General features: G+C 48.7%; 1 protein-coding gene across 9 annotated transcripts in view; it reads left to right on the top strand.

Annotated features, from left to right (window-relative positions):
• LOC146662832 (receptor-type tyrosine-protein phosphatase mu-like) overlaps window positions 1-25677 on the top strand; it is a 224043-nt gene that overhangs the window by 182508 nt on the left and 15858 nt on the right. For all 9 annotated transcript variants that reach the window (XM_085417616.1, XM_085417614.1, XM_085417612.1 and 6 more), the window contains 8 exons: window positions 9556-9643; window positions 11206-11282; window positions 11513-11549; window positions 14609-14706; window positions 16722-16838; window positions 24640-24794; window positions 24928-25063; window positions 25498-25647. In XM_085417616.1, coding sequence (XP_085273742.1) covers window positions 9556-9643; window positions 11206-11282; window positions 11513-11549; window positions 14609-14706; window positions 16722-16838; window positions 24640-24794; window positions 24928-25063; window positions 25498-25647 — 858 coding nt within the window. The remainder of the gene's footprint in view (window positions 1-9555; window positions 9644-11205; window positions 11283-11512; window positions 11550-14608; window positions 14707-16721; window positions 16839-24639; window positions 24795-24927; window positions 25064-25497; window positions 25648-25677) is intronic.

Genomic DNA, 25677 nt, shown 5'->3' with positions numbered 1-25677 from the left:
TCTTTCCTGTGGATATCAAAGAAAGTTCAGGGGGTCGGCCTGGAGGGCGGCCACACACCAGGCCACGTCCCCTTGTATCTGGAGGCCGGTCGTGCAGAAGGCAGCAGTGGTGCAGTTCAGGAGGCCGACCCGGAGCCCGCGGGCACAAGAGTTCAACAAGGGTCACACGGTCGGGGGGCCGACCAGGCGGGCAACACAGGTGATAGAGCCGGTCAGGAGGCCAGCCGTGCGGAAGGCAACGGCGGCGGCGAAGGAGACGACGGAGCAGTTCAGGAGGCCGGCCGTGCGGTAGGCAGCGGCGGCGGCGAAGGAGACGACGGAGCAGTTCAGGAGGCCGGCCGTGCGGTAGGCAGCGGCGGCGGCGAAGGAGACGACGGAGCAGTTCAGGAGGCCGGCCGTGCGGTAGGCAGCGGCGGCGGCGAAGGAGACGACGGAGCAGTTCATGGGGCCGGCCACGCGGAAGGCGGCGGCGGCGAAGGAGACGACGGAGCAGTTCAGGAGGCCGGCCGTGCGGAAGGCGGCGGCGGCTCTGCAGTGTCAGGTGTACTGGCCGAGGCCCGGTGGGCACAGGACCAGTCGAGGCAGGACCAGACGAGGCAGGACCAGGCGGTGGCGTGGCAGCCACAGGCGACGGAGCCGGACCAGGCGGTGGCGCGGCAGCCACAGGCGATGGAGCCGGGCCAGGCGGTGGCGATGCGGGGGCCGGACCAGGCGAAGCCGAAGTCGAGGCCGACGCTGGACCAGGCAATGTTGAAGGCGAAGCTGAAGCCGGAGCTGGACCAGGCGACGGTGTGGGTGGAGACACGAAGGCTGCAGCTGATGGAGCAGCTGGTGGCTGGACGGGCTCCTCGGGCCCCCCAGTTGACAAGGAAGGTTGGTGAACAGGCCCCTCGGACCCTCCAGCGGAGACAGGCGGCTGAACGGGCCCCTCTGACCCTCCAGCTGATGTGGCATCTGAGGAGGCCCTGAGGAGAGTCTTAAGCTCAGAAGCGACTGGTGAGGCAGCACATAGAACACTGTTAGCATGACAAGCTTTGAAACCATAATTTCTCAGGTCATGAACACTTTCGGTAACTCGAGTGGTAGATGCCAACCCCCTGTCGGTATTGTCAACACAATAGTTCATGGTAGGATTACACATAAGTCCGTAGCTGGATTCAGAGCCACATAAAGAGGCAGGCATGCTTATGGCTGGCCTAACAGTCTGCAACTGAGAAGCAGTAGCATCAGAGCTCACGTTCCTGTGCATTTGGTCTTGAGCACTGTCTGCAATCCCACCATCAGGGAATACAGTACTAGACTCCACTACAATCTGCACGTGGGGGTAACACTCTGTCTCGGCTGTACGAGTTGGCTGCAGTCTGAGGCAGAGAGAAAGCTCACGCCATTCCTAGCAGGCTCAGAAGCAGACTGTACAGCCGACGTGTGAACCCCTTTCGCTGTCTCATGAACCTTTGCTCCATGTGGTGCGGCTATGGGAGCAACACTAGAAAAAGTCCTGGATTCTACAGAGACAAGAACATGGTCTGTGGTTTTGTTGTGTGCTTCTTCAAAACAGTTACACACAGTCCTTTCATTATCACAACACTGCTCTGACTGGCCCTCAGTTGTAACCAGAGTTAGGTCAGTCACAGCATGGGTGTCTATGAAATCATGATTAATGGTAGAGCAGTCTTTGGCACCAGTTTCTTCATAGCTGGGCCCACAAAAGGGCAACCCAGTACACTCCACTATATCAGGCTCATGAGATGAAAAAGCACAGTCACTCACCTCCGTTATAAGAGGAGTCTGGGACAAAACTAGGACGGGTGCTGGCTGGACAGCTGCTGCCCCCACCTCTTCAGAGACTTCAGCACAGTACAAACAGTCTTTAGTGGCTCCTTGAGGAAAGCTAGGCAGTCTCTCTTCAGACTCGGTAAATGGTTCACGCAAAGTTTCAAACCTGGCATGAGGTGGCTTGGTAATCGTTAAATGGTCTGAGGTAACAGGATTTAATTCTTGATCACCCACACAACTAGGACTGCTCGCTAAGGATTTCAACACATTAAATCGAAAGTCGTATGATACAGAATACTTTGAGTCTGAACCTTTACTCCCAGCATCTTTCATTATTTCAGAAAGACCCACCGACTGCAGGTTCACTGTGTGAGACGTAACGTCCTCATCACTAGTTAACTCAGAAAAACCCTTTGACTTGATGTCTTTGGCTATGGGGCTAGATACAACGTCAGAAACTGAGTCAGGGGTACTCACGGCTGGATGGCTGATGGGAGTTAAAGCCTCAGATGGCATTAACTGAGGGACCTCCTTAGGCTGAGGCTTAGAGCGCCGGCGGCGAGAGTGCCGCTTCTTTCCATCCGTGGAAGCGGGCGGGGTGAGCGGTGGAAGTCCCTGGCAACTCCGGGGACCCCCAAGAGCCAGTCGAGTTCCCCGGAAAGAGCGCTCGTCACAATCAGGGGCGAGCCACGGCTCCCTCCCGAACTCTTCCTCTAGCTGTGCGTATGCGGCGTGCTGCTGCTCCTCGAGATCGCCATCCAGGACCCCCACAGCATCCTCGTGATGCTCCGTGGAGGGCGAGGCGGGACGTAGCGGTGCGCGACGGCGGCGAGAACGCCGCTTTCTTCTTGAAGCGGCTGTGGGCAAAACCTGACTTGCCATAGCGACCGGCTCCTCGTCCTCCAACCACATCCGTGCCAGAAAGGCAGCAGGAGACGAGCAGTCCGATCGAGGCGGCGAGGGCGGGCGGCAGGTGCAAGGCGGGGCGGTTGGCGAGAACTCCTCCTCGGGGATGAGCCAGGGCTTCCAACGGGGCTCGTCCTCGCGATACGCCCGTAATACTTGCTGCCGCTCCTCCTCGCCGAAGTCAATAGCCGCTGGCATCTCCTTGATCCGCGTAGTGCAGTCAGGCGGTGGCGAGGATGCGGAAGCCGATGGAGCGTAAACAGACGGTGTAACGGTGGTGAGCCTCATTGTTCCGACTATTTCCGGCTCTTTCTGCTGGAACAGCTGCCCCGGGCGGATGCCCACAGTGGAGACGAGAGAGTCCCGGATGTGGGGGCGCAGCGCGCCGAACAGCCACGGGAGTCCGGACACCATCCGCTGTAGACGGACGGCTACGACCTCCCGGTGTTTGTCTCCTGGCAGCGCCTCCCACTCCTGACAGTGGTACTCCACTGTATAGATCAGATCCTCCCGGAGCTCAGCGGAGGGGTTGTGAGTTGCTGGGTCCATGTCGAGGTCGCGTTCTTCTGTCATGGATCGCTGTGTGGCAGGCAGGATGAGGACCCAAAAATGCAAAACTCACAGACTCAGAGGATGAACTCAAAATGCAGCTTTAATGCTGGAGAGGCAGATCGCAGGAAATACAAAACTAAACTGGGAACAACAAACTAAGCACTCGCAGAGAGACACAGGGAGATCCACACAGCATGAGGGAGAACGCGACACGGAACTGAGGGAGACGCAGACATAAATACACAGAGGGTTAACGAGGGAAGTGGGAGCACATGGGGAACACAGGTGACACTGATAATCATAACGAGACAGGGCGGGGTGAACATAACATGACGTATACAGGCGCGGGAGTCACAAAGTAAAACAGGAAGTACACGGGGGTTCAGACAGGAGGGGAGAGAGAGAGCACAGGAAGAACATGGACATAACGGGCAGGGGAAACATGGAATAAACACAAAGAGAGACGAGGGCTCATAAATACACAGAGGGGCACACAGGGGGTAAGAGTCACGAAGGGAAAACACTTAGGGAACAACACACCAGGACAACTCAGGAAACATGGCCTAAATAAGGAATGAAATACAAAAATACAAGAAACTAAGAATACTGGGCCCACATGGCCCAGGACCATGACACAATTTGTGTCTCCTTAGAAGTGATGACCTCTGACCTCAGTGACAGCAGGAGGATAGTGGTGATTAAAGAAGACAGCTAGCATTAGCATCAGTGTCTTAAAAAAAGCCCTGTTACACACACAGCTATCAGCATTCATTAGTTCCTTCCTTTCATTCTTTTCTATTTTTTTTCCTTCTTTTGTTCCACGCTGCCAGTCGTGTGTGTTTGTGTGTGTGTGTGTGTGTGTGTGTGTGTGTGTGTGTGTGTGTGTGTGTGTGTGTGTGTGTGTGTGTGAGAGAGACATTGTTCACCTCTGTTTGATGGATGTCTGAAGCTGTTAGACTGTTGTCTCACACACATGTGTCTACAGGCATTTTAATGAAGCACTGACGAACCTACAGTGGATAAGAGTGGATGGATCGAATGATTTCACCAAGTGTTGGTGTTCCTCTCTGTGGTAGATAAATACATGTAGCATATTTGCAGCGCTGGAGGCCAGGATTACTGAATTGGAGACTCTGCTTCGCGCCCTTCATTCCACCGTAGCTAGCCAGGCCCCTGTAGCTGGTGCAGCCGAAGATAGCGTAGGCCCCGCTAGCTGTTCCCCGGCAGACCCCAAGCAGCTGGGGAAAGAGGGCGGCTGGGTGACGGTGAGGAGGAAGCATAGTCCTAAACAGAAGCCCCAGTTACACCACCAACCCGTTCATGTGTCTAACCATATTTCCCCACTCGGCGACACACCCGCCGGGGGTCAAACTCTGGTAATTGGTGATTCTGTTCTCAGACATGTGAAGCTAGAGACACCGGCAACCATAGTCAATTGTCTTCCAGGGGCCAGAGCAGGCGACATTGAAGGAAATTTAAAACTGCTGGCTAAGGGTAAACGTAAATTCAGTAAGATCATAATTCATGTCGGCAGTAATAACACCCGGTTGCGCCAATCGGAGGTCACTAAAATCAATATTGAATCGGTGTGCAACTTTGCCAAAACAATGTGGGACTCTGTAGTTTTCTCTGGTCCCCTCCCCAATCAGACCAGGAGTGACATGTTTAGCTGCATGTTCTCCTTAAATTGCTGGCTGTCTGAGTGGTGTCCCAGAAACGATGTGGGCTTCATAGATAATTGGCAAACCTTCTGGAGGAAACCTGGTCTTGTTAGGAGAGACGGCATCCATCCCACTTTGGATGGAGCAGCTCTCATTTCTAGAAATATGGACAAATTTATTAAGCCCCCCAAAATATGACTATCCAGAGTTGGAACCAGGAAGCAGAGTTGCAGTCTTACACGCCTCTCTGCAGCTTCTCTCCTCCTGCTACCCCTCCAAAAACCCATCTCCATAGAGACTGTGTCAGTTTCCAAACAGACAAAAAACAAACTAAAAACCAGCAACAAACAACGTAAACATAAACAATTACAAAGAAAGAACAATACAGTATCCACATCTGCACTAAATAATGGACTAAAACTATTAAACATTAAGTTTTCTCTTCTAAGCCCCTGTTAGCCAATGATTTAATATGAGATCAAGATCCTGATTTAGGCTGCGTCCACATTGGTATGTTTGAAAACACAGATTTTTCTATGCGTTTGCACCTTTCCTCCACATGTAAACGGTGTTTTCAATCACTGAAAACTGAGATTTTTGAAAACTCAGTTTTTGCGTTTACGTGTGGACGAGGAAAACAGAGATTTAGTCACACAACGTCAAAGGTGTGCGCCTTTTTGACGTGACGCTGTGCGCCACGTTACTGCTTACATGAGATTATGTCTACAATGGCAGATAGAAACAAAATACTGTTGCTGTTAATCTGACTATCTGCAGTTTTAACACACTTACAGTTACCGTCCCTCCGTTTACACAGACAGGCGTCTGAGTGAACCTCGGACGGGGCTTCTATATCCAACACAGACCCTCTCACAACCCAAATCCAAACATTTTTACTTTTTTACAAATTTACTTTTTTTAAAAATTAATTTATGTGTGCTGTATGCATTTTGTTCATTCCTGAGTTGTGAGTCTACACCAACCAAAATACTGTCTTTGTTATTAACATTTGAAATGTTGAAGGCACTTGAATAGTAACAAAATTATCTGCCTTTCCAGGACAGCACAAACTTTTCAGAAGTCCTGAAGGTTTAGTGAGGGTACAAAACCCTGTTTAGTCTTTCCCTCCCGGCTTCTAGACTTCTGATTGGCCAACATTTTGTTTTTAGTGTTTACATGTGGACGGAGATATTTTCTCAAAACTGCACGTGTGGACGGGATTTAAAAAAAAACGAAAACGGAAAATCTCAGTTTTCAAAAATAGCTGTGTACGTGTGGACGTAGCCTTACTCTGCCTTACAGAAACCTGGTTGCAGTTGGTTATGTCAGTTTAAATGAATCAACACCCACGAGTCATTCTAACTATAAGAATCTTTAAAGCACAGGCCGAGGCGGCGGTGTGGCGCCAATCACTATAGACCCATAGTGTTTTATTTCATTTGAAAGTGTGATGCTTAGCCTCGTCCACTCTAACTGACTCAAAACTAAATTTGATTTGTTGTTAACCTGCACCTTACTCAGAGTTTGTCTGATTTTATCACGGACCAGGGTCTTTGACTAGGGCTGGGTTTAAAAGATCAATTTCCAGATTCAAATGGATTTTAGTTTGAATAATCTGATATCTATTAATTAAATTCTGAATTGATTTTTTAATATAAATGTATTTTGCCAGAAACATCAGGCTGGATGACTGTAATTCATTATTATCAGGAAGTCCTAAAAACTCCCTGAAAAGCCTTGAGTTAATCCAAAATGCTTAAATGGAAGGATTGAGTAATTTGTCAGAAAAGAACCCTAAATTTGATCAAATTTGCCATTTTCATTCTGGAACGAGACGTTGATCTTTTTAAGACTGAGACATAAGATCAGCAAGACATGGGTGGGCGGGGCAGCACCCTTCCACCTCACCAAAATGTCTCACCTCACCGGGAGGGAACCAAAAGACAGCACCCAGCGTTTTGCCCCAGTAATACACTTATCATCCTCACCCACTGTACCAAAGAGAGCAAGTAGGGGGTTAGGAGCCAGTTTCCTTATTCAGAGTATAGAAAACCTCTTCCCAGACATCAGACCCACACCTGTTACAGCGGGGGTCTGAGCCAGGATTCAGCCTAGCTACTTTGGATTTAGATCTTTGGGATCCTTCGTGTGTGCATACTGATGATCCAAGTCTTTTATTTTATCGGCCAATTCTTGCTTTTCTATTACGTTTTTCCTGAGATATTCTGTCCCCAGAGGTTGTGGGGATGTTTGGGTCTAGAAAAAGTTTAATATGGTTATTTATAAATTATATAAAGGTATTATGTGATAGCAGTGTGGGGTTTAAACTCCTGCCTGATGCAGGGAAGTCGGGCATAGACAGGGCCAAACTTAAGGGGACATGATCTAACTATTTTCATGGTATTCACAGGCACACGCAATACTAGTCAAACAATTATCTCAGAAAAAATAGTCTATCCTAGAAGAGGTGTGAGGCAGATTAAAGAAAAAGAAACGCTCCCTATCAGTCAGATGGCGCCAAATATCTCTAACCCCATATGTAGAGAAGGAAGAGTGAACGTGCGACGCTGATTTACTCAGAGAGGTCGGTTTTAACGACAAAATAGGGTCCAACCAGCAAGTCAAGTCTCCGCCAATTATCAAAGAGTAGAAAACAACAGAAAAACCCAACAAACTGACTGTAGATATGAGACAATGTAAAACCACTTGAAAGACCAACGAGGTCATGAAGTGGGCAGAAACAAGGTGAAGGAATGCGATGGAAAAAACCCCACAGTAGATCAACTCAACAGTCAGGAGAAGGTGAAACAAACAAGTGTATGGTCTAAGGCAGGGGTGTCCAAACTTTTTGCAAAGAGGGCCAAATTTTATAAAGTGAAGATGCCTGGGGGCCAATGGTTCCTTTTGACTTTTTTTTTTCATAACAAAGTTACATGAAAATATAATGAAGAACACTTTTAATAGTCACAATTACCTTTATTTATAAAATAGAAATGTACCTAAATAAAAGACACTCAGTCAAGCATTTACAACTCTAAAGACACAATTCATTTATATCTGGAGAGTCAGACAACTTTGAACAAACTGTATAGAATACCCTAAATTTCCATGAGTTTGCATTATCTTTGCCTAATGAACATTTAAACAGGAGTTATAAGTAATGAAAAGTGTTCTGTTATCAATAAAGTGATAATATCTATAATCCAGTTTTGAGATCCTTCCCAGAGGCCTTAACGCCCACTCACATCCTGGGCCATCTGACCTCAGGAAATCACGTGATAGGGTGGGGCCAGGTTTCACAATGAGCTCACCCAAAACCCTGGCTGGTTGTGACCCACACCCGTTTTCACACCTTGGCTGATGTGATTAGGCAGAGGATCATTAGGGGGTCCTTTTGTCCCTCTTGGTGGGTTATTCCCACAAAGCTTAAATCTGGGACTCTCCACCATTTGATCCTAGAACTGAAGAAGCTTCTCGGACGAGAGGTGAAACATCTTCAAGCAACTTAAAGAAGTCCAGACGCTTTTCTTTGCAAGCTCCTTAGACTACGATGACCTGGATGACTGAGAACCTTCACAGACAAACAAGTGTATGACTGCTGAAGATTCTGCTGTCAGTTTAGGATAGAGACACACACAAAAAGACTCACACACAGCTGCAGAGCAAAATGTTCCTCAGAGGAAACACAAAGAAACAAAAGACACACATTTATACAAACACCTGGAGCGTCTGCAGACTGTCCAAAATGCTGCAGCAAGGCTTCTGACGAAAACATCGAAATACTCACATATAACACCGCTGCTTATACAGTAACACTTGCTCCCTGTCGAATTCAGAGTCCACTTTAAGATTCTGGTTCTGACATTTAAGGCTCTTCAAGAACAAGCACCATCATACATCATTGAACTCTTACAGCCCTATGCCCCTAGTAGGTCTCTGAGGTCTTGTGGTCAGGGCCTACTTGTTATTCAGTATACGAGACTGAAAACTAGGGGTGATTGAGCTTTTGCTACTGTGGCCGCCAGACTGTGGAATTCTCTTCCTCAGAACTTAAGATCTGCTGATTCGCTGATTACTTTTAAAAAAACAGCTAAAAACACATCTTTTTAAAATTGCATTTTGTTAACTTTTGACTGTACTTTGTCTTTTTAATCTGTGCCTATACCTTGTAAAGCACTTTGTGATTTTTTATCTAGAAATGTGCTATATAAATAAAATTTTACTTACTTACTTACTTACTTACACAAACCCGTGATGCAGACGCACAAAGAGACGTCAAATCACAAAGAGCAGCCCAACAAACACGAGAACTCACAACGACATGCAGGAATATACAAAATCACAGCAAAGACACACAAAAACAGTGAGAGCCAAGCGTGCATGTGCAGTGACACAACAGAGAAGCTGGAGCTTCTTGGTGGTGTGAAGCATCGGTGCACGCACACAGGTGAAGTCGTGTCTTTGTGTGGAAACGCAGCGACCAGAGCGTGTTTGGAGCCTGGGGCGTCTCTCTGAGCTGCCTGCTCCTAATTGGACCTAATCATCTGCTCAGAGCGTAAAACTGGCGTCTGTGTGGTTCAGGCACAGAAATCAAACACGTCCTCTGAATTATTCATCACTCGCTGCCTTCAAACTAACCCCCCTCTCTGTGTCTTTTCAGAGTTTCTTTGAGGGACAGTCCGCTCCCTGGGATTCGGCCAAGAAGGACGAGAACCGCATGAAGAATCGCTACGGCAACATCATTGCTTGTACGTACCCGTGCACGTCACCTGCGTCCGTCATAGAGGCTGATTTCAGCTGTTTGTGTCCACGGACAGTTAATAACATGAGACCGGGAACGCTGACCTCAGGTGTTGGTCTGACATGAGTTTTGGGCGTCTCGCTGCAGGATTCTCATGTCAGGCCAAACCTGCACAGCAGCACGGGGACAGGAGGAGGGTTTGGTTCCCAGACAGCTTCCTTTTATCAAGCTCAGAGTGACCTGAGAGAGCTCGTCACACTGGCGGTAAAAATTGACGCCATCCTGCGCTCGTGTGATCAAAATGGCAGCAGCACGGTTACAAAAACTATATATATCCATAGATATGGAGACAGAGTCCCAGAACTTGTCCCGGGACAGTGTTTCCAAGTCTTCCGTTTGGTCTCTGTCTTGGACTTGATATAGGACTTGTTGGTCCCCTTAGATCCTGGATTGGCTCTGTACTCGAACTTTCCAGGAGCTGATAGTCCTCTTCAAATTCCCAAACAGTCCTTGGTCAGCAGTCAGTGCAGTTTTTCGTTCCAGTCTTCCACCTGAAAGTTCAGCAGAGCCTCTTTTACTTTTCCATCATGGCTACGATTCGTGTCACCGACTCTGCGCTGTGTGATTGCTGCTGCTTTGACCTCCTGAGGTCCAGACTGATGTCTCAGTTTGAGTCCAGCCCAGAGTCCAGCTGTGACTCGTTCCCAGGACCAGTCTGGAATCAGAGTGAACTGATCTTGTTTGGTCCTGGTGTCAAAACTTTTCTTTGAAGCTTTCGGCTTTCAGACCAATCACAGGAAGTTATAGAGAAACCAGATGCTAATCAGTCAGGTGGCATAAAACGATGTCAGAGAGAAAACCTGCAGTTTCAGACAAGCTGTGTGTGTGTGTGTGTGTGTGTGTGTGTGTGTGTGTGTGTGTGTGTGTGTGTGTGTGTGTGTGTGTGTGTGGTGTCAGTTTTGATCAGCACACTGCCCCAGGTCTCACAAACACATCATGTAACTGTTCAGCTGACGTCCCACAAAGTCGGTGTTGACAGCTGCTGAAGAACATCAGGAAGCACACATGCGCGCGCACACACAGGGCCCTGTGGCGTGTAATTATGCTAATGAGGTGTGATGAAGGCCGAGGCTGTGAGCTACGGTGGCCTGCAGGGACACATTTTACATTCACACCCCCCCCCCCCCCCCACACACGCACACAAACACACACCTATCTGTGTGAATGACAGTAGTAACAGCCAGTGTGCTACAGGCGTCAGAGATGACGTGGGCGCTCTGTGGTCGGTGACACGGGAACAATTCAGCTCCAACTTTGATTTGTTTTTACTTTCTTTCATTAAATTTATCTTCATTTTTTTTATTCAGTTATTATTTAAATTTAATGTCATCATTTTGAAACATCACACACAGTTTTCATCATTTTATTGAACAACTGTAATTAAAACTTTATTAATTTATTATTAGATGTTTTATTCTCAGGAACTGAGGATCGAACTAACAGTGTGTGTGTGTGTGTGTGTGTGTGTGTGTGTGTGTGTGTGTGTGTGTGTGTGTGTGTGTGTGTTAGATGATCACTCTCGTGTGCGTCTGCAGCCTCAGGATGGAGGTGGCGGCTCGGACTACATCAACGCTAACTATGTAGACGTGAGTAACACACACACACACACAGAGTTTACTTTCCTATAAACGTCGATGTGAAACGTCCTGGTCGACTATGTTTCCATGACGACCGTCTCTGTCAGTGTCAGCTGTGTGTAAACATCACAGACATGTTGGCTCCCAACAGCTACACACACACACACACACTGCATGTTTTTGTTCATATGATCATGAGTTTGTGTGTGTGGGTATAACCTCTCTGTTCCCTCTCGCAGGGCTACCACAGACCCAACCACTACATCGCAACCCAGGGTAAGAAACCCACAGCTTCTTCTTCTTCTTTAGCTGCTCGTGATGTTTTTAAAGAAAAAACCTGAGCCGAGGGGTTACGTCGACGCCAGCAGGAAACGTGACATTGCACAATCCCTCCCAGACAAACAATATATGCTTCTACTTGCACCGACTCTTTCACAATAAAAGCCCTTGACCTGTACATTGTGCAGAACTCTTAAGACTTCAGCAGAGTTGTGAGAATTAGCTGAGTGAAGCAGATTAGAGGTGTCACCTTTTGATGTTCACAGTGCTTTGTGATTTCTTTGTGTGTAGTATTTTACTTTTCTATTTTTGAGTATCTTTTTGCTCTGTTTAGTTATATTTCCATTTCCATGTTGTCTCGTCTCCCCTTCCTGTGTGTTGTTCCATGTTCTCCACCCCATCATGTCCCTCTCTCATCTGCCTTTCCTCCTGTGTGATAGTCATGTTTGGTGTGTCTGCTTTTGCTTCCCTTGTGGTGCCATGTTCATTTGTGTCAGCTGTGTTTCCCAGATGTTTCTACTTCTATCATTGCCCTCCATGTATTTGAGTCCTCTGTCTTCCTTTGTTCTTTGTCAGGTTGTCTGTTCATCTCCCCCGTGTTCCCAGTTCCTAGTTTCCCAGTTTAGATTTAGCCCTTGGTTTTGCTTTCTCTCTTACTTTTGTACCTTTGTGTTTCAGCCTAAATTAATGGCTCTTCTTTTCTTAAACTTGGTTCTGTCTCTCTTGTGTCTGCATTTGGGTCTGCTCCAAAAACTCTCTGGCTACTCAGCCCCGACAAGAGGAGGCTGAAGCATTTATGTAGGAGTCAAATAAAATCTTACCTTTGGTTGAACAATGCTTTTATTTTTTAAATATGTTTATTAAGAATGTTTTAGGCTGTGGTGGGTTTGAGGCTGAGATGTGCGTGAGCTTGGGAGGTACTGACTGCATGTACTCGGCCTCACCTCAACACTTTGCTCGGGCTCTGGAGCCAGTTTTCTGGGCTGGACTGTGTTCCACTCTAGAGTTGCCCTGGTTGAGATGCGGTGGGCAGGGGTGGGTACACTTGTATCCCCTGCTTTGTTGCCTGTATGTTGGGGTTTTCCTGGTGGATGAGACGGTTGCTTCCCTGCGCCTTCAGGTGGAGGAATAGGTTCTGACTGTCGTTTGTGCCTATGCGCCAAAGGACAGTATCCAGCCTTCTTAGAGTCACTGGGTGAGGTGCTGGAAAGCTCACATGGGCAATGACTGTGTGACCTGGAGGGGTGTGCATGGAAAGAACAGCATGCCCGAGTTGTGTCCTGCTATTGGGCTTCTGTGCTACACTTGGTCCACAATGAATACCGTGTTTGAATATGTGTTCATAAGTGCACCAGGACCCCGTAGGCCGCAGGTTGATGGATTTTTGTAATCGTATCATTGGTTCTGCAGCTATGTGACACTCGGTTGGAGCTGTCAGCTGTTGTGGTGCCATTTATTCAGGAGAATGAGGTATTCTACACACACTGTCTACAGTGATGGTAGGATGATATAGTCATGCAGTGGAGGGAACACTTTGAGAATCTGCTCAATTCCATAGTCACACCTTCTGTAATGGAAGCAGGGTCCGTTGAGGAGGGGGACCACTCACCCATCACTAGCTACAATGTAGCTTGCCATCGCCAGTGTGTGAATGTGTGTGTGAATGGGTGAATGACTGAATGTAGTGTGAAGCACTTTGGGGTCCTTAGGGACTAGAAAAAGCGCTCTACAAATGCAGGCCATTTACCATTTATCACTAGGGGTAATGTTACCTCATCCACCCTACTGACCCTAGGGTGAATGAGGTTCGAGTTCCTGAAGGCTCTGGATTTGGTAGGGCTGTCCTGCCTGACACACCACTACTGCAACATGGAGATTTGGGGCGGCGCATCTGGATTGGGAGACTGAGGTGGTGGCTCCATGTTTAAGAAGTCTATGCCAGGGTGCTGGAAACGAGAGTCCCTCCATTACTTGAACCTCAGGTTCTGGAGGATCAAGGGGGTTTTCGTCCTGCTCGCAGAACACTGGACTCTCGAGGATATTTGACGGTCCATGGGAGTTTGCCCAAGTTTACTTGTGTTTTTTGGACTTGGAGAACAAACTCTACCCTCAGAGAACCCTGTAGAGGGTTCTTCAGGTGTGTTGGGTGTCTGGCCCATTGTTACGGGTCATTTGGCCCCAGTACAACCATAGTGAGAGCTTGGTTGGTATTCTAACGGTAAGTCAGAGATGGAGGACGTCTCAGTGTGGGGGCGGGGGGAGCTACAGTCATCCATCAAAAATGGATGGACTGACTGTATTCGATAACATCTGGATTGTTTTGGATGTTAAGGTTCAGACGTGTTGTTCAGACTCTTTCTGAGGACAGCATCAGCAAAAACATCACAGAGAATCTGTGAGATTTTAGGTTTCCTGCAGTTTCACAGTCACATCCAACCTGAGAGCCAACAGGTCCGTGTGCCAAAGCATTCTGAGAATTGTAGTTACATACTTCACTTTTTTATTTGAAGCAGAATTCAGAAAGTTTCAGTTTTAAGTCGTGAATATTAAAACACACGATGTGTTGTTGTTGCTCAGAAAGCCAGACAAACAAAACAAGTTCCACCTCTGACCACAGGTGGCGCCAAATCACCTGACACTGACTGTACACACACACACACACACACCCACACACACACACACACAGATCAGATCTCCAGGTAGAAATCCATCGTCCTGAACAAACAGTAGTGTTTGGGCCAGCATGTCAGTCTGTGAGCATGAATATGCAGTGTGTGTGTGTGTGTGTGTGTGTGTGTGTGTGTGTGTGTGTGTGTGTGTGTGTGTGTGTGTGTGTGTGTGTGTGTGCTCACAGCAGATTCTCGCTGTAAAACACTTGAGGACAGGAATGGATTAGCATGAACTAATTAGCTCGTCAAAACACAGACTGTCAACAGTAATTAAAAATATTTTCTGTGTGTGTGTGTGCGTGCGCTTCATTTTAATTAATTAAAAGAGTGATTATGATTCATGTAGAGCTCTGCAGTCTAATGTGAAGTTTACTGTATGTGTCTCAGGTCCCATGCAGGAGACGGTGTATGATTTCTGGAGGATGGTTTGGCAGGAGAATACCGCCGCCATCGTCATGGTAACCAACCTGGTGGAGGTCGGCCGGGTGAGCACGCACACACACATGTGCCCGCACACACACGTGGATCGGTGCAGCCATCTGGTTGTTATTTCCTTGCTGATGAAGTTTGGGACTCCGTTTCCCAGAGTGCCGCTCTCATGTCTCCTGTTATTCTTCTCATGCTCTGACTCACGGTCACCTGCAGTAAACAGCGTGTCGATCACAGACGTGTACCTGTGGGTCGGAAAGGCTTCTTCAGTTGTAAGAAATAAAAAAACTCACCACAAACTCCACCGACCTCAACAACGAGGTCCAGAAACTTACACTTGATCCAGATGAAACCACGGTGTCATTTGATGTGGTCTCTCCTCACCTGCACACCTACAGCTGTCAGAAAAAAACTAAAGACAGACAGGTCCTTCGAATAAACAGAACCGGCTTCATATCGATCACATTTGCACACTGTTAGACCTCTGCCTCACCAATACATATTTCAAATACAACGAAGGCTTTTACAGACAAAAACATGGCTGTGCCATGGGCTCCCCCGTGTCACCTATTGAAGCCAACCTTTACATGGAGGAAGTGGAAAGGAAGGCTCTTGGCTCTTTCAAAGGAAGAGTACCCAGCCACTGGTACAGATATGTGGACGACACCTGGGTCAAAATCAAGACACAAGAAGTGGAATCCTTCACTGCGCACATTAACGCTGTGGATAAAAACAAAGTTCACCAGGGAAGACACAAAGGACGACTGTTTGCCTTTCCTGGACCAAACAGCCAATTCATAAACGCACAACATAGAAGAGCCACCTCCACGGGACAAGACTCAGCTGTCCATCTGCATCTAAAGGTCAAAGGTCACTCTTTCGAGGATGCCAATGTTCACATTTTGGACAGAGAGGACAGATGGTTTGAAAGAGGAGTGAAAGAAGCATCTATGTCCACTGTGAGCGACCATCTTTGAACAGAGGCGGTGGTTTACGACACCAACTCTCTGCCATCTATAATCCAGTTTTGAGATCCTTCCCAGACGCCTTAACGCCCACTCACATCCTGGGCCATCTGACCTCAGGAAATCACATGATAAGGTGGGGCCAGGTTTCACAATGAGCTCACCCGAAACCTTGGCTGATTGGGACCCACACCCGTGTGATTAGGTAAAGGATCAATCATCTTGGGGACACTCCCACAGGCTTAATTCTGGGACTCTCCACCATTTGCTCTTATAACTGAAGAAGCTTCTTGGATGAGAGGTGAAACGTCTTCATGGAAACCTAAAGAAGCCCAGACGCTTTTCTTTGCAAGCTCCTCAAACTACGATGACCTGGATGACCGAGAACCTTCACAGACACTTTGCGTGTTTCAGATTTGCTTCTCTGAGCATTGACTTTCCCGCTGCGGCGTAGCGGCACTGCATCCTCGAGGACTCTGACGCACTGCTCCTCACAGCCGTCCGTCTCTGAGGGTGGCGTGCTCAGGTTCTAACTATTGGGTAGTGGCTGTGTGACCTCATCGCATTTGCTCGGCATTCTGGGAAACTCACGGTGTGCTCCTGTGAATCGCGCTGCAAATTGATAAACACGCCGCCATTTCCTCCTGAAAATAAAGGATCGAACCTGAGATCAGACACACACACCTGCAGGCGGGCGTCGCTAAGCCCTCATTACCCAGAAGGTACCAGGGAACTGCTCCCCTCCTTTACAGAGGGGGGATTCTGGGATAGAGCCTGATTGTCTCCCTCTGTCTCTCACACACACACACGCACACACACACACACTGTCACGTTAGCCTGATTTGTTCTCTCACCCCTCCCTCCCTGTTTACCTCGTTGGTTGTCATGGTGACAGTGTGATTAGCTCTGCAGTAATTAGCTGTTAATGAGGAGAGGGGGAGGGGGCGGAGCCTCTAATGAGATTTTAATATCAGCTGCTTTTGTTCTGTTTGTGTTTCTGTTTAATTAATGAGGCAATTTAATCCTGTGTGTGTGTGTGTGTGTGTGTGTGTGTGTGTGTGTGTGTGTGTGTGTGTGTGTGTGTGTGTGTGTGTGTGTGTGTGTAGGTGAAGTGTTGTAAGTACTGGCCTGATGACACGGAGATCTACGGCGACATGAAGGTGACGCTGATCGAGACTCAGCTGCTGTCTGAGTACGTGATCCGGACCTTTGCTGTAGAGAAGGTAACACACACACACATACGCACACACACATACGCACACACACAATCCTTCGTTATGTCCAAAAACCTCTGTGTACACACACCTCTACAGTTCAGTTCAGCTCCATCAGTGCAGCTGTTCTCCAGCTGTTACAATAAAGTTGAACATGCACATGAACAAAGGATCTACACGAGGTGTAGGCCGCCGTGACCTCAGCTCGCTGACACTGACACAGCACAGAGTTGTCTTCAGTTGTTTCCTTTCAGAGGAACTCTGACCCCACCTTACCTCAGGGACGTGGGTGGAGGAGTGAGGTAAATTTGTTGATTCCAGGTCAGAGGTCAGTCGTGTTTTTATATTGGAGAATTTTGTGGATAATGTTGATGTAATCTACAAGAGAGCGAATCTTATCAGGACGTGAGTGTAAGCATGTTGGACAGAGTGTCAGAGTCTGGTATGGTAACCTGACAGGAACAAACTGAACGGGAATATTACACCTGCTGGAAAAATCCACAACAAACGTCATCACATGATCTGCGTCATCGCACCGTCTAAAGGGAAGCTCGTTCTAAACTACAGTCGTCAGGACGACGTTAGACCTGCGTCCACCTAGCAACAACCCGTGTCAGGGACCATAGCATCACCAGTGTGCTGAGCAATCAGAATCACAATCGTGTTTATTGGCCATGTATATGTGCAGACACATACAAGGAATTTGGTTCCGGTAGATGGTGGCTCACAAGCACAGCAATGTAAATCACACACACACACACACACACACACACACACACACACACACACACACACACACACACACACACACACACACACACGTGTCTATATATACATTACACATACATACACAAAGCTGTGTAAACCAACTATAAATAACCAATCCAAACTTATATACATAAACTACAGGATGACAGAAATGAAATGGGGTGGAGTGAATACTACAGAATGTACATAAGTTGCAGTTGCAGTCTGGCAGTGGGAGCAGTGTGACAGGTCAACTGTTTAGGAGGGAGATGGCGAGGGGAAAGAAACTGTTCCTGTGTCGGGTGGTCCTGGTCTGCAGGCTTCTGTACCGTCTGCCAGAGGGCAGCAGATCAAAAAGTCTGTGTGCAGGGTGTGAGGGGTCTGTGATGATTTTCCCTGCCTGGTTCCTGGTTCTTCAGATGTGCAGGTCCTGGATGGAGGGCAGGGGGGCATGATGATCTTCTCTGCTGCCCGTACAGTCCGCTGCAGTCTGCTCCTGTCCTGTTTAGTGGCTGCACCATACCAGACTGTGATGGAGGAGCACAGGGCAGACTCAATGACCGCAGTGTAGAACTGGATCAGCAGCTCCTGTGGAAGACTGTACTTCCCCAGTTGTCTCAGGAAGTACATCCTCTGCTGGGTCTTTTTGAGGATGGAGTTGATGTTGGTCTCCCACTTCAGGTCCTGGGAGATGGTGGTACCCAGGAACTTGAAGATCTCCACAGTCGACACCGGGCTGTCTGATATGGTGAGGGGGAGCAGAGTTGAGGGATGTCTCCTGAAGTCCACTGTCATCTCTACAGTTTTAAGAGTGTTCAGCTCCAGATTGTGCTGACTGCACCAGCGTACCAGCCGCTCAACTTCCTGCCGGTATGCAGACTCATCACCATCCTGAATGAGGCCAATGACAGTGGTGTCATCTGCAAACTTTAGGAGTTTGACAGCCAAGTTCTTGGAGGTGCAGTCGTTAGTGTAGAGGGAGAAGATGGCGCCGGTGAGGTTGGCTGCCGTCACGACTGCTCCGACCACTTTTTCTTTGTCTTTGTTTTTTAAGTTAGTTTTCAGCGTTTCTAAATCGGCAAAATCATCACCATTGGGTACATTAGGTATGACAGTGACACTCTTGTTTCTATTGGTTTACAATGTACTCACAATTCGAAGTTTTTAACTCCGGATCCGAGCTGGCCAAGTGAGATCTTGAGGGAGAACAAAGGGAAGCGGCGGCGGCCTAGAGAGACGCGAGCCGGCGTCAGGAACAGGCTGAGAGCTCGTGCACACCGCAGACTTCTGCCTAGCATCCTGCTCGCCAACGTCCAGTCACTGGAGAACAAGCTTGACGACCTCAGGGCCAGGGTAAAGTTCCAGAGAGACATCGGGACTGCAATCTCCTCTGCTTCACCGAGACATGGCTGAACCCAGCGGTGCCGGACCACGCCATCCAGCCGGCCGAGTTCTTCTCGGTTCACCGCATGGACAGGACACGGGACTCGGGGAAGTCAAGGGGAGGCGGCGTGTGTTTAATGGTGAACAACAACTGGTGCAACAGTGCAAACGTTGTTCCTCTCACACGCTCCTGCACACCAAATCTGGAACTACTGTCCATCATGTGCCGTCCTTTTTATCTACCTCGGGAATTTACATCGGTCATTATAAGTGCCGTTTATATTCCACCACAAGCGGACACGGCCACCGCCTTATGCGAGCTGCATGAGGCACTCACACAGCACCAGACACAACACCGGGACGCTGCGCTTATTGTGACGGGGGACTTTAATAGCGCCAACCTCAAACGCGCAGCGCCGAACTTTTATCAACACATCACCTGCCCCACCAGGGGTGAAAGGACACTGGACCACTGCTACACTACGGTCAAGGACGGCTACAAGGCACAATCCCGCCCTCCGTTTGGCAAATCTGATCACGCCGCCATCTTCCTCATGCCAAAATACAAACAAAGGCTGAAACAGGAAGTTCCGGTTCAGAGGAAGGTCGCGCGCTGGACGGATCAATCGGTGGCCGCGTTACAGGACGCACTCGATGACGCAGACTGGGGCATGTTCAGAAACAGCTCCGACGATGACTTCAACGTGTTTACGGAAGCGGTTGTGGGATTCATCGGGAAACTAGCGGATGATACCGTGGAGACAAAGACTATCACAACGTTTCCCAACCAGAAGCCGTGGGTGGATAAAACCATCCGCGACGCTCTGAGATCCCGCACCGCTGCCTACAACACGGGACTCACAACGGGGGACATGGACCCGTACAAAGCCGCGTCATATAACGTGCGGAGGGCGGTGAAAGAGGCGAAGCAGCGCTACGGGAGGAAACTAGAGTCACAACTCCAACAGAGTGACTCTAGGAGCCTGTGGCGGGGACTAAGGACAATAACGGACTATAAAGCACCAACAACCGGTATGACGAACGCGGCCGTGACTCTGGCAGACGAGCTGAACACTTTCTATGCTCGCTTCGAGGCTGCAGCTAAGGACTCCAACAATGCTAGTGTTAGCGGCGCTAACGGCTGCAGACAGGAAGATACTGCCAGCACCGTCATCTCCGAGCATGAAGTAAGGAGAGCCTTCAAAAGAGTGAACACCAGGAAAGCAGCAGGACCAGACGGCATCCCAGGTCGTATCCTAAGAGACTGCGCATACCAGCTAGCTCCTGTGTTCACTGAGATATTCAACATCTCTTTATCTCAGTCGGTGATCCCCACATGCTTCAAAGAGTCCATCATTGTTCCTGTCCCGAAGAAACCCCACCCTGCTTCTCTCAATGACTATCGCCCTGTAGCCCTCACCTCAGTAGTGATGAAGTGCTTTGAACGCCTGGTCAGAGACTTCATCATTTCTTCACTACCAGACACACTGGACCCACTACAGTTCGCTTACCGTCCAAATCGTTCCACAGGCGATGCCATCTCTCATCTCCTCCACACATCACTCACTCACTTGGACACTAGAAGGGGGAATTATGTTAAAATGCTCTTCATAGACTACAGCTCTGCATTTAACACCATAATTCCCTCCACACTCACCACCAAGCTGGAGCATCTGGGACTCAGCTCATCTATGTGTCAGTGGATCTCCAACTTCCTAACTGGCAGACCACAGGCAGTAAGGATGGGCGGACATGTCTCAGCCTCCACCACTCTCAGCACTGGAGCCCCCCAGGGGTGTGTTCTGAGCCCCCTGCTGTACTCTTTGTACACATATGACTGCGTGGCCACTACCAGCTCCACCACCATCATCAAGTTTGCTGACGACACCGTCGTGGTGGGCCTGATCTCTGATAACAACGAGACGGCCTACCTGAAGGAGATTAGGAATCTGGAGAACTGGTGCCAGAGGAACAACCTCTTTCTAAACGTCAGTAAGACAAAGGAGCTGATAGTGGACTTCAGCACTAAGCAGGAGAGGAACTACCAGACCCCCGTCATCAACGAGTGCCCAGTGGAGAGAGTGGACAGCTTCAAATACCTCGGAGTTCACATCACGCAGGACCTGTCATGGTCCTGTCACATCAACACCGTGGTGAAAAAGGCCCGTCAGCGTCTCTACCACCTCAGACGCTTGAGGTGCCCTTCCAACTGCCCTCCAAGGTGCTCAGGAACTTTTACTCGTGCACCATAGAGAGCATCCTGGCGGGAAACATCTTAACCTGGTTCGGGAACAGCACCATGCAGGACAGACGAGCTCTACAGAGGGTTGTGCGGTCAGCTGAGCGCACCATCCGCTCCGAGCTCCCTGACCTGCACTCAATCTACAGCAGGCGGTGCTGGACCAAGGCCAGGAAGATCGTGAAGGACCTCAGCCATCCCAACAACAGACTGTTCTCTCTGTTGAGGTCAGGAAAGCGATTCCGCTCCCTGAAGACCAACACAGAGAGACTGAGGAGGAGCTTCTTCCCGCAGGCGATACGGTCTCTCAATCACACCACCACACAGTACTGACCCACACATATGGTTCTTACACACACACTGGACTTTCTGGACATTGTTTCACTTCATTACTTAAATCACTTTAAGCATATTTGCACTGCACAAGACATAATGTGGATTGCACAACACTGGTCACTATATTCTTTATTTCCAGTTAATACTTGTACAGCTGCTGTTATTGTGTATATATTTATTTATATTTCTTCATACATTCTTATACAGTTCTATATTGTGTATTTTGTTGTACAGTTATTTCATTTTTAACCTTAATTTATATTCTATTCCTTCCTAGTTAAATTTACCCTTTTTAATTTTTCATATTTATTTCCTATCTTATTCATAGCCTTTTCCTTTTTTGTTTTCTTTAGGTCACGAGCAGTTGTCCAAGCATTTCACTACATATCGTACTGTGTATGACTGTGTACGTGACAAATAAAATTTGAATTTGAATTTGAATTTGAACAGTAGTGGTGAGAGAACACATCCTTGAGGGGCACCAATACTGAGGGACCGAGAGGTGATCTCCCCAGCCTCACTTGTTGCTTTCTATCTGTCAGGAAGCTGGTGATCCACTGACAGGTAGCTGGTGACACGCTGAGCTGGGAGAGTTTGGAGGAGAGAAGTTCAGGCACGATGGTGTTAAAAGCCAAACTAAAGTCCACAAACAGGACCCTGGCATAAGTTCCCGGGCGGTCAAGGTGTTGCAGGATTTAATGCAGCCCCATGTTCACTGCATCATCCACCGACCTGTTTGCCCGGTAGGCAAACTGCAGAGGGTCCAGCAGGTGGCCTGTAATGTCTTTCAGATGGGCTAACACCAGTCGTTCGAAGGATTTCATGACCACAGACGTCAAGGCGACAGGTCTGTAGTCATTCAGTCCTGTGATGATGGGTTTCTTGGGAACAGGGATGATGGTGGAGCGTTTGAAGCAGGAGGGAACTTCACACAGCTCCAGGGATCTGTTGAAGATGCGAGTAAAGATGGGAGCCAGCTGTTCAGCACAGGTTTTGAGGCAGGAGGGTGAGACGCCGTCTGGTCCAGGGGCTTTCCTGGGCTTCTGTTTCTGGAATAGTCGGCTCACATCCTGAGTGTGTATTCTTAGTTTCAGGGAGGAGGAAAGGGGGTGAGAGGTGTGGTGGAGGTCGTTGAGTCTGAATTGGAGAGGGTGGTGGTGGTCGTTGAATCTGGATTGGGGAGGGTGGTGGTGGTCATTGGGTCTGGATTGGGGAGGGTGGTGGTGGTCGTTGAATCTAGATTGGGGAGGGTGGTGGTGGTGGTCGTTGGGTCTGGATTGGGGAGGGTGGGGGTGAAGGGGGGAGAGGTGGAAGGTGTGTTGGGGGTCAATGTCTGAAGCAATGTCCCTGGGGAGGGGAGGGTGGGGCGTGGGAGTCTGTCCGTCTCAAACTTTCAGTAGAAAGTGTTTAACTCGTTGGCCAGGTCTTTGTTTGCTTCAACAGTGGGTGGGGGGCGTCTGTAGCTGGTGATTTCCTGCAGGCCCCTCCACACTGACGCTGGGTCGTTGGCTGAGAGCTGTTCTTCCAGCTTCTGGGAGTAGATCCTTTTAGCTGCTTTGATCTCCTTGGTCAGTGTGTTCCTGGCTTGCTTGTACAGGGCCCTGTCACCACTTCTGTAAGCGTCCTCCTTGGCCTTACGAAGATGTTGAAGTTTAGGAGTGAACCATGGTTTATTGTTGTTGTATGTGCAAAAGGTCTTTGTTGGCACACACACGTCTTCACAGAAACTGATGTATGATGTCACAGTGTCCGTCAGCTCATCCAGGTTCTCAGATGCAGCTTCAAAAACAGTCCAATCAGTGCAGTCGAAACAGTCCTGCAGTTCCTGCTTTGCTGTATTAGTCCACTTCATCACAGTTTTGACTACAGGCTTCGCACGTTTGAGTTTTTGCCTATAAACTGGAATAAGATGGACCAGGCAGTGATCAGAATGTCCCAAAGCTGCCCGGGGCACAGAGCGATAGGCATCTTTTAGAGTGGTGTAGCAGTGATCCAGTATGATGTTGTCCCTGGTGGGGCAGTCTATATGCTGTCTGTATTTAGGGAGTTCGTAGTTTAGGTTTGCTCTGTTAAAATCCCCAAGAATAATTGTAAAGGAATCCAGGAATGTCCTCTCCAGGGTAGTAATCTGGTCAGCCAGCTCGCACAGTGCGTTGTTCGCGTTGGCCTGTGGAGGGATGTAAACTCCAACCACCATGAAGGAAGAAAACTCCCGCGGTGAATAAAAAGGTTTACAGTTGATGAAAAAACTTTCCAAGTGTGGGCTGCAGTGTTTCTGTAACACTGTGACATCAGTACACCAACCTTCGTTGATGCAGAAGCAGACTCCACCACCCTTTGTTTTCCCTGACAGCTCCATTTCGCAGTCCGCCCAGTGAAGCCCGGCAGATTTAAGACAGCGTCTGGGATATGCTCACTGAGCCAGGTTTCAGTGAAGCAGAGGGCAGCAGAGCGTGCAAAGTCCTTGTTAGTCCAGTTTAAGAGAAGTAATTCATTGACTTTGTTTGGAAGGGAGCGGAGATTTGGGAGGTGAATGGAGGGGAGTCCCGTGCGGAATCCTCGCCGACATAGTTTCACCAGCGCACCAGCGTGAGTCCCCCGTCTACGTCTCCTCCAGGAGCCACAGAGAGCTGCTGCGCCTCCAACTAAAATCTCCAAAAAACTTTCCGGGTTTGTGAAAAATGAGAACTATTGTGAGATGACTGCCTGATGTTTAGCAGTTGATCTCTGGGGAAAGTGATGTGGTTCGAGTGATCAAAAGTGCAGAAAATAAACAAAAACAAAAAAAATGCGAGAGAGCGCAGTACCGAGGCTGCCATCTGCAGCGCCATCTTGAAAGTGCACAGGTGTGTGAGTAATCAGAAGCTGTGTTTCTATGGATGCTTCATGCATGTGTCAGTGGGGGCCCAGTTTATCAGTGTTTATTATGAATGTATTTGGGACTGACGTGGTCAGTGAAGGTATTCTGATGTCACCGCCAGCAACTGAAGGACTTAAAGCTAAAATATCTTTATGTTACACCTGTGCACACAGAGGTGTAACACACACACAGACATGTACACACACCTGTGCACTGACCTGACCTCCGCTCTCTGTCTGTGTCAGAGGGGTGTGGCAGAGATCAGGGAGATCCGTCAGTTTCATTTCACCGGTTGGCCTGATCACGGTGTCCCGCTTCATGCCACCGGGCTGCTCGGCTTCATCCGCCGCGTCAAGGCCAAAACCCCACCCACCGCCGGTCCCACTGTGGTCCACTGCAGGTACGACTTTTACTGTCATTACTAGTAACAAAGAAACTTCATCACTGCTGACGTGACTGTGTGTGTGTGTGTGTGTGTGTGTGTGTGTGTGTGTGTGTGTGTGTGTGTGTGTGTGTGTGTGTGTGTGTGTCAGTGCGGGGGCGGGACGTACAGGATGCTTCATCGTGATCGACATCATGCTGGACATGGCGGAGAGAGAGGGCGTGGTTGACATCTACAATTGTGTCCGCGAGCTGAGAGCACGAAGGGTTAACATGGTCCAGACTGAGGTACACACACACACACACACACACACACACACACACACACACACATTCACACAGTGAAATACCTTCTACCTGTGTGCAGGTGTTCTGACCTGCAGGTAAACACTGTTTTACGTGATCACTAATAACTTAATGTTTCAAACTGCACGTGCTCAGTTACTCAGCTTCATTCATGATCAAAGTTTCATCGATCATTCCTCATTGTCTCCAACTCGTCCTCACATCTTCATCGCTGACTGACAGGAAATGACAGAAATGAACGCCGCGATGACCTTCTCTAACTTTGAATGTCACTCGCCTGTTCTCCAGCCGCCGTGCGCTGACATTAATCTTTTATGAAGTGACATTTCAGCAGCCGACGTCCCGTCAGTCAGAGCTGGGGAGGAGGAGGAGGAGCTTATTTAAACAGTGTCTGACCACCTTCCTCTGTCTACCAGGAGCAGTACGTCTTCATCCACGATGCCATCTTGGAGGCGTGTCTGTGCGGTGACACAGCGATTCCAGCCAGTCAGCTGCGGTCGGTTTATTATGAGATGAACCGATTGGATCCTCAGACCAACTCGAGTCAGATCAAAGAGGAGTTCAGGGTAACGTGACGACCATGTTAATATTCTTCA

The sequence above is a fragment of the Rhamphochromis longiceps genome, linkage group LG9 (assembly GCF_057381845.1).
Source record: "Rhamphochromis longiceps isolate RC_006_pf linkage group LG9, R_longiceps_female_GT1.1, whole genome shotgun sequence".
NCBI lineage: Eukaryota > Metazoa > Chordata > Actinopteri > Cichliformes > Cichlidae > Rhamphochromis > Rhamphochromis longiceps.
The sequence above is the reverse complement of the archived record's forward strand: the minus strand, read 5'-3'. Positions and strand labels throughout refer to the sequence as shown.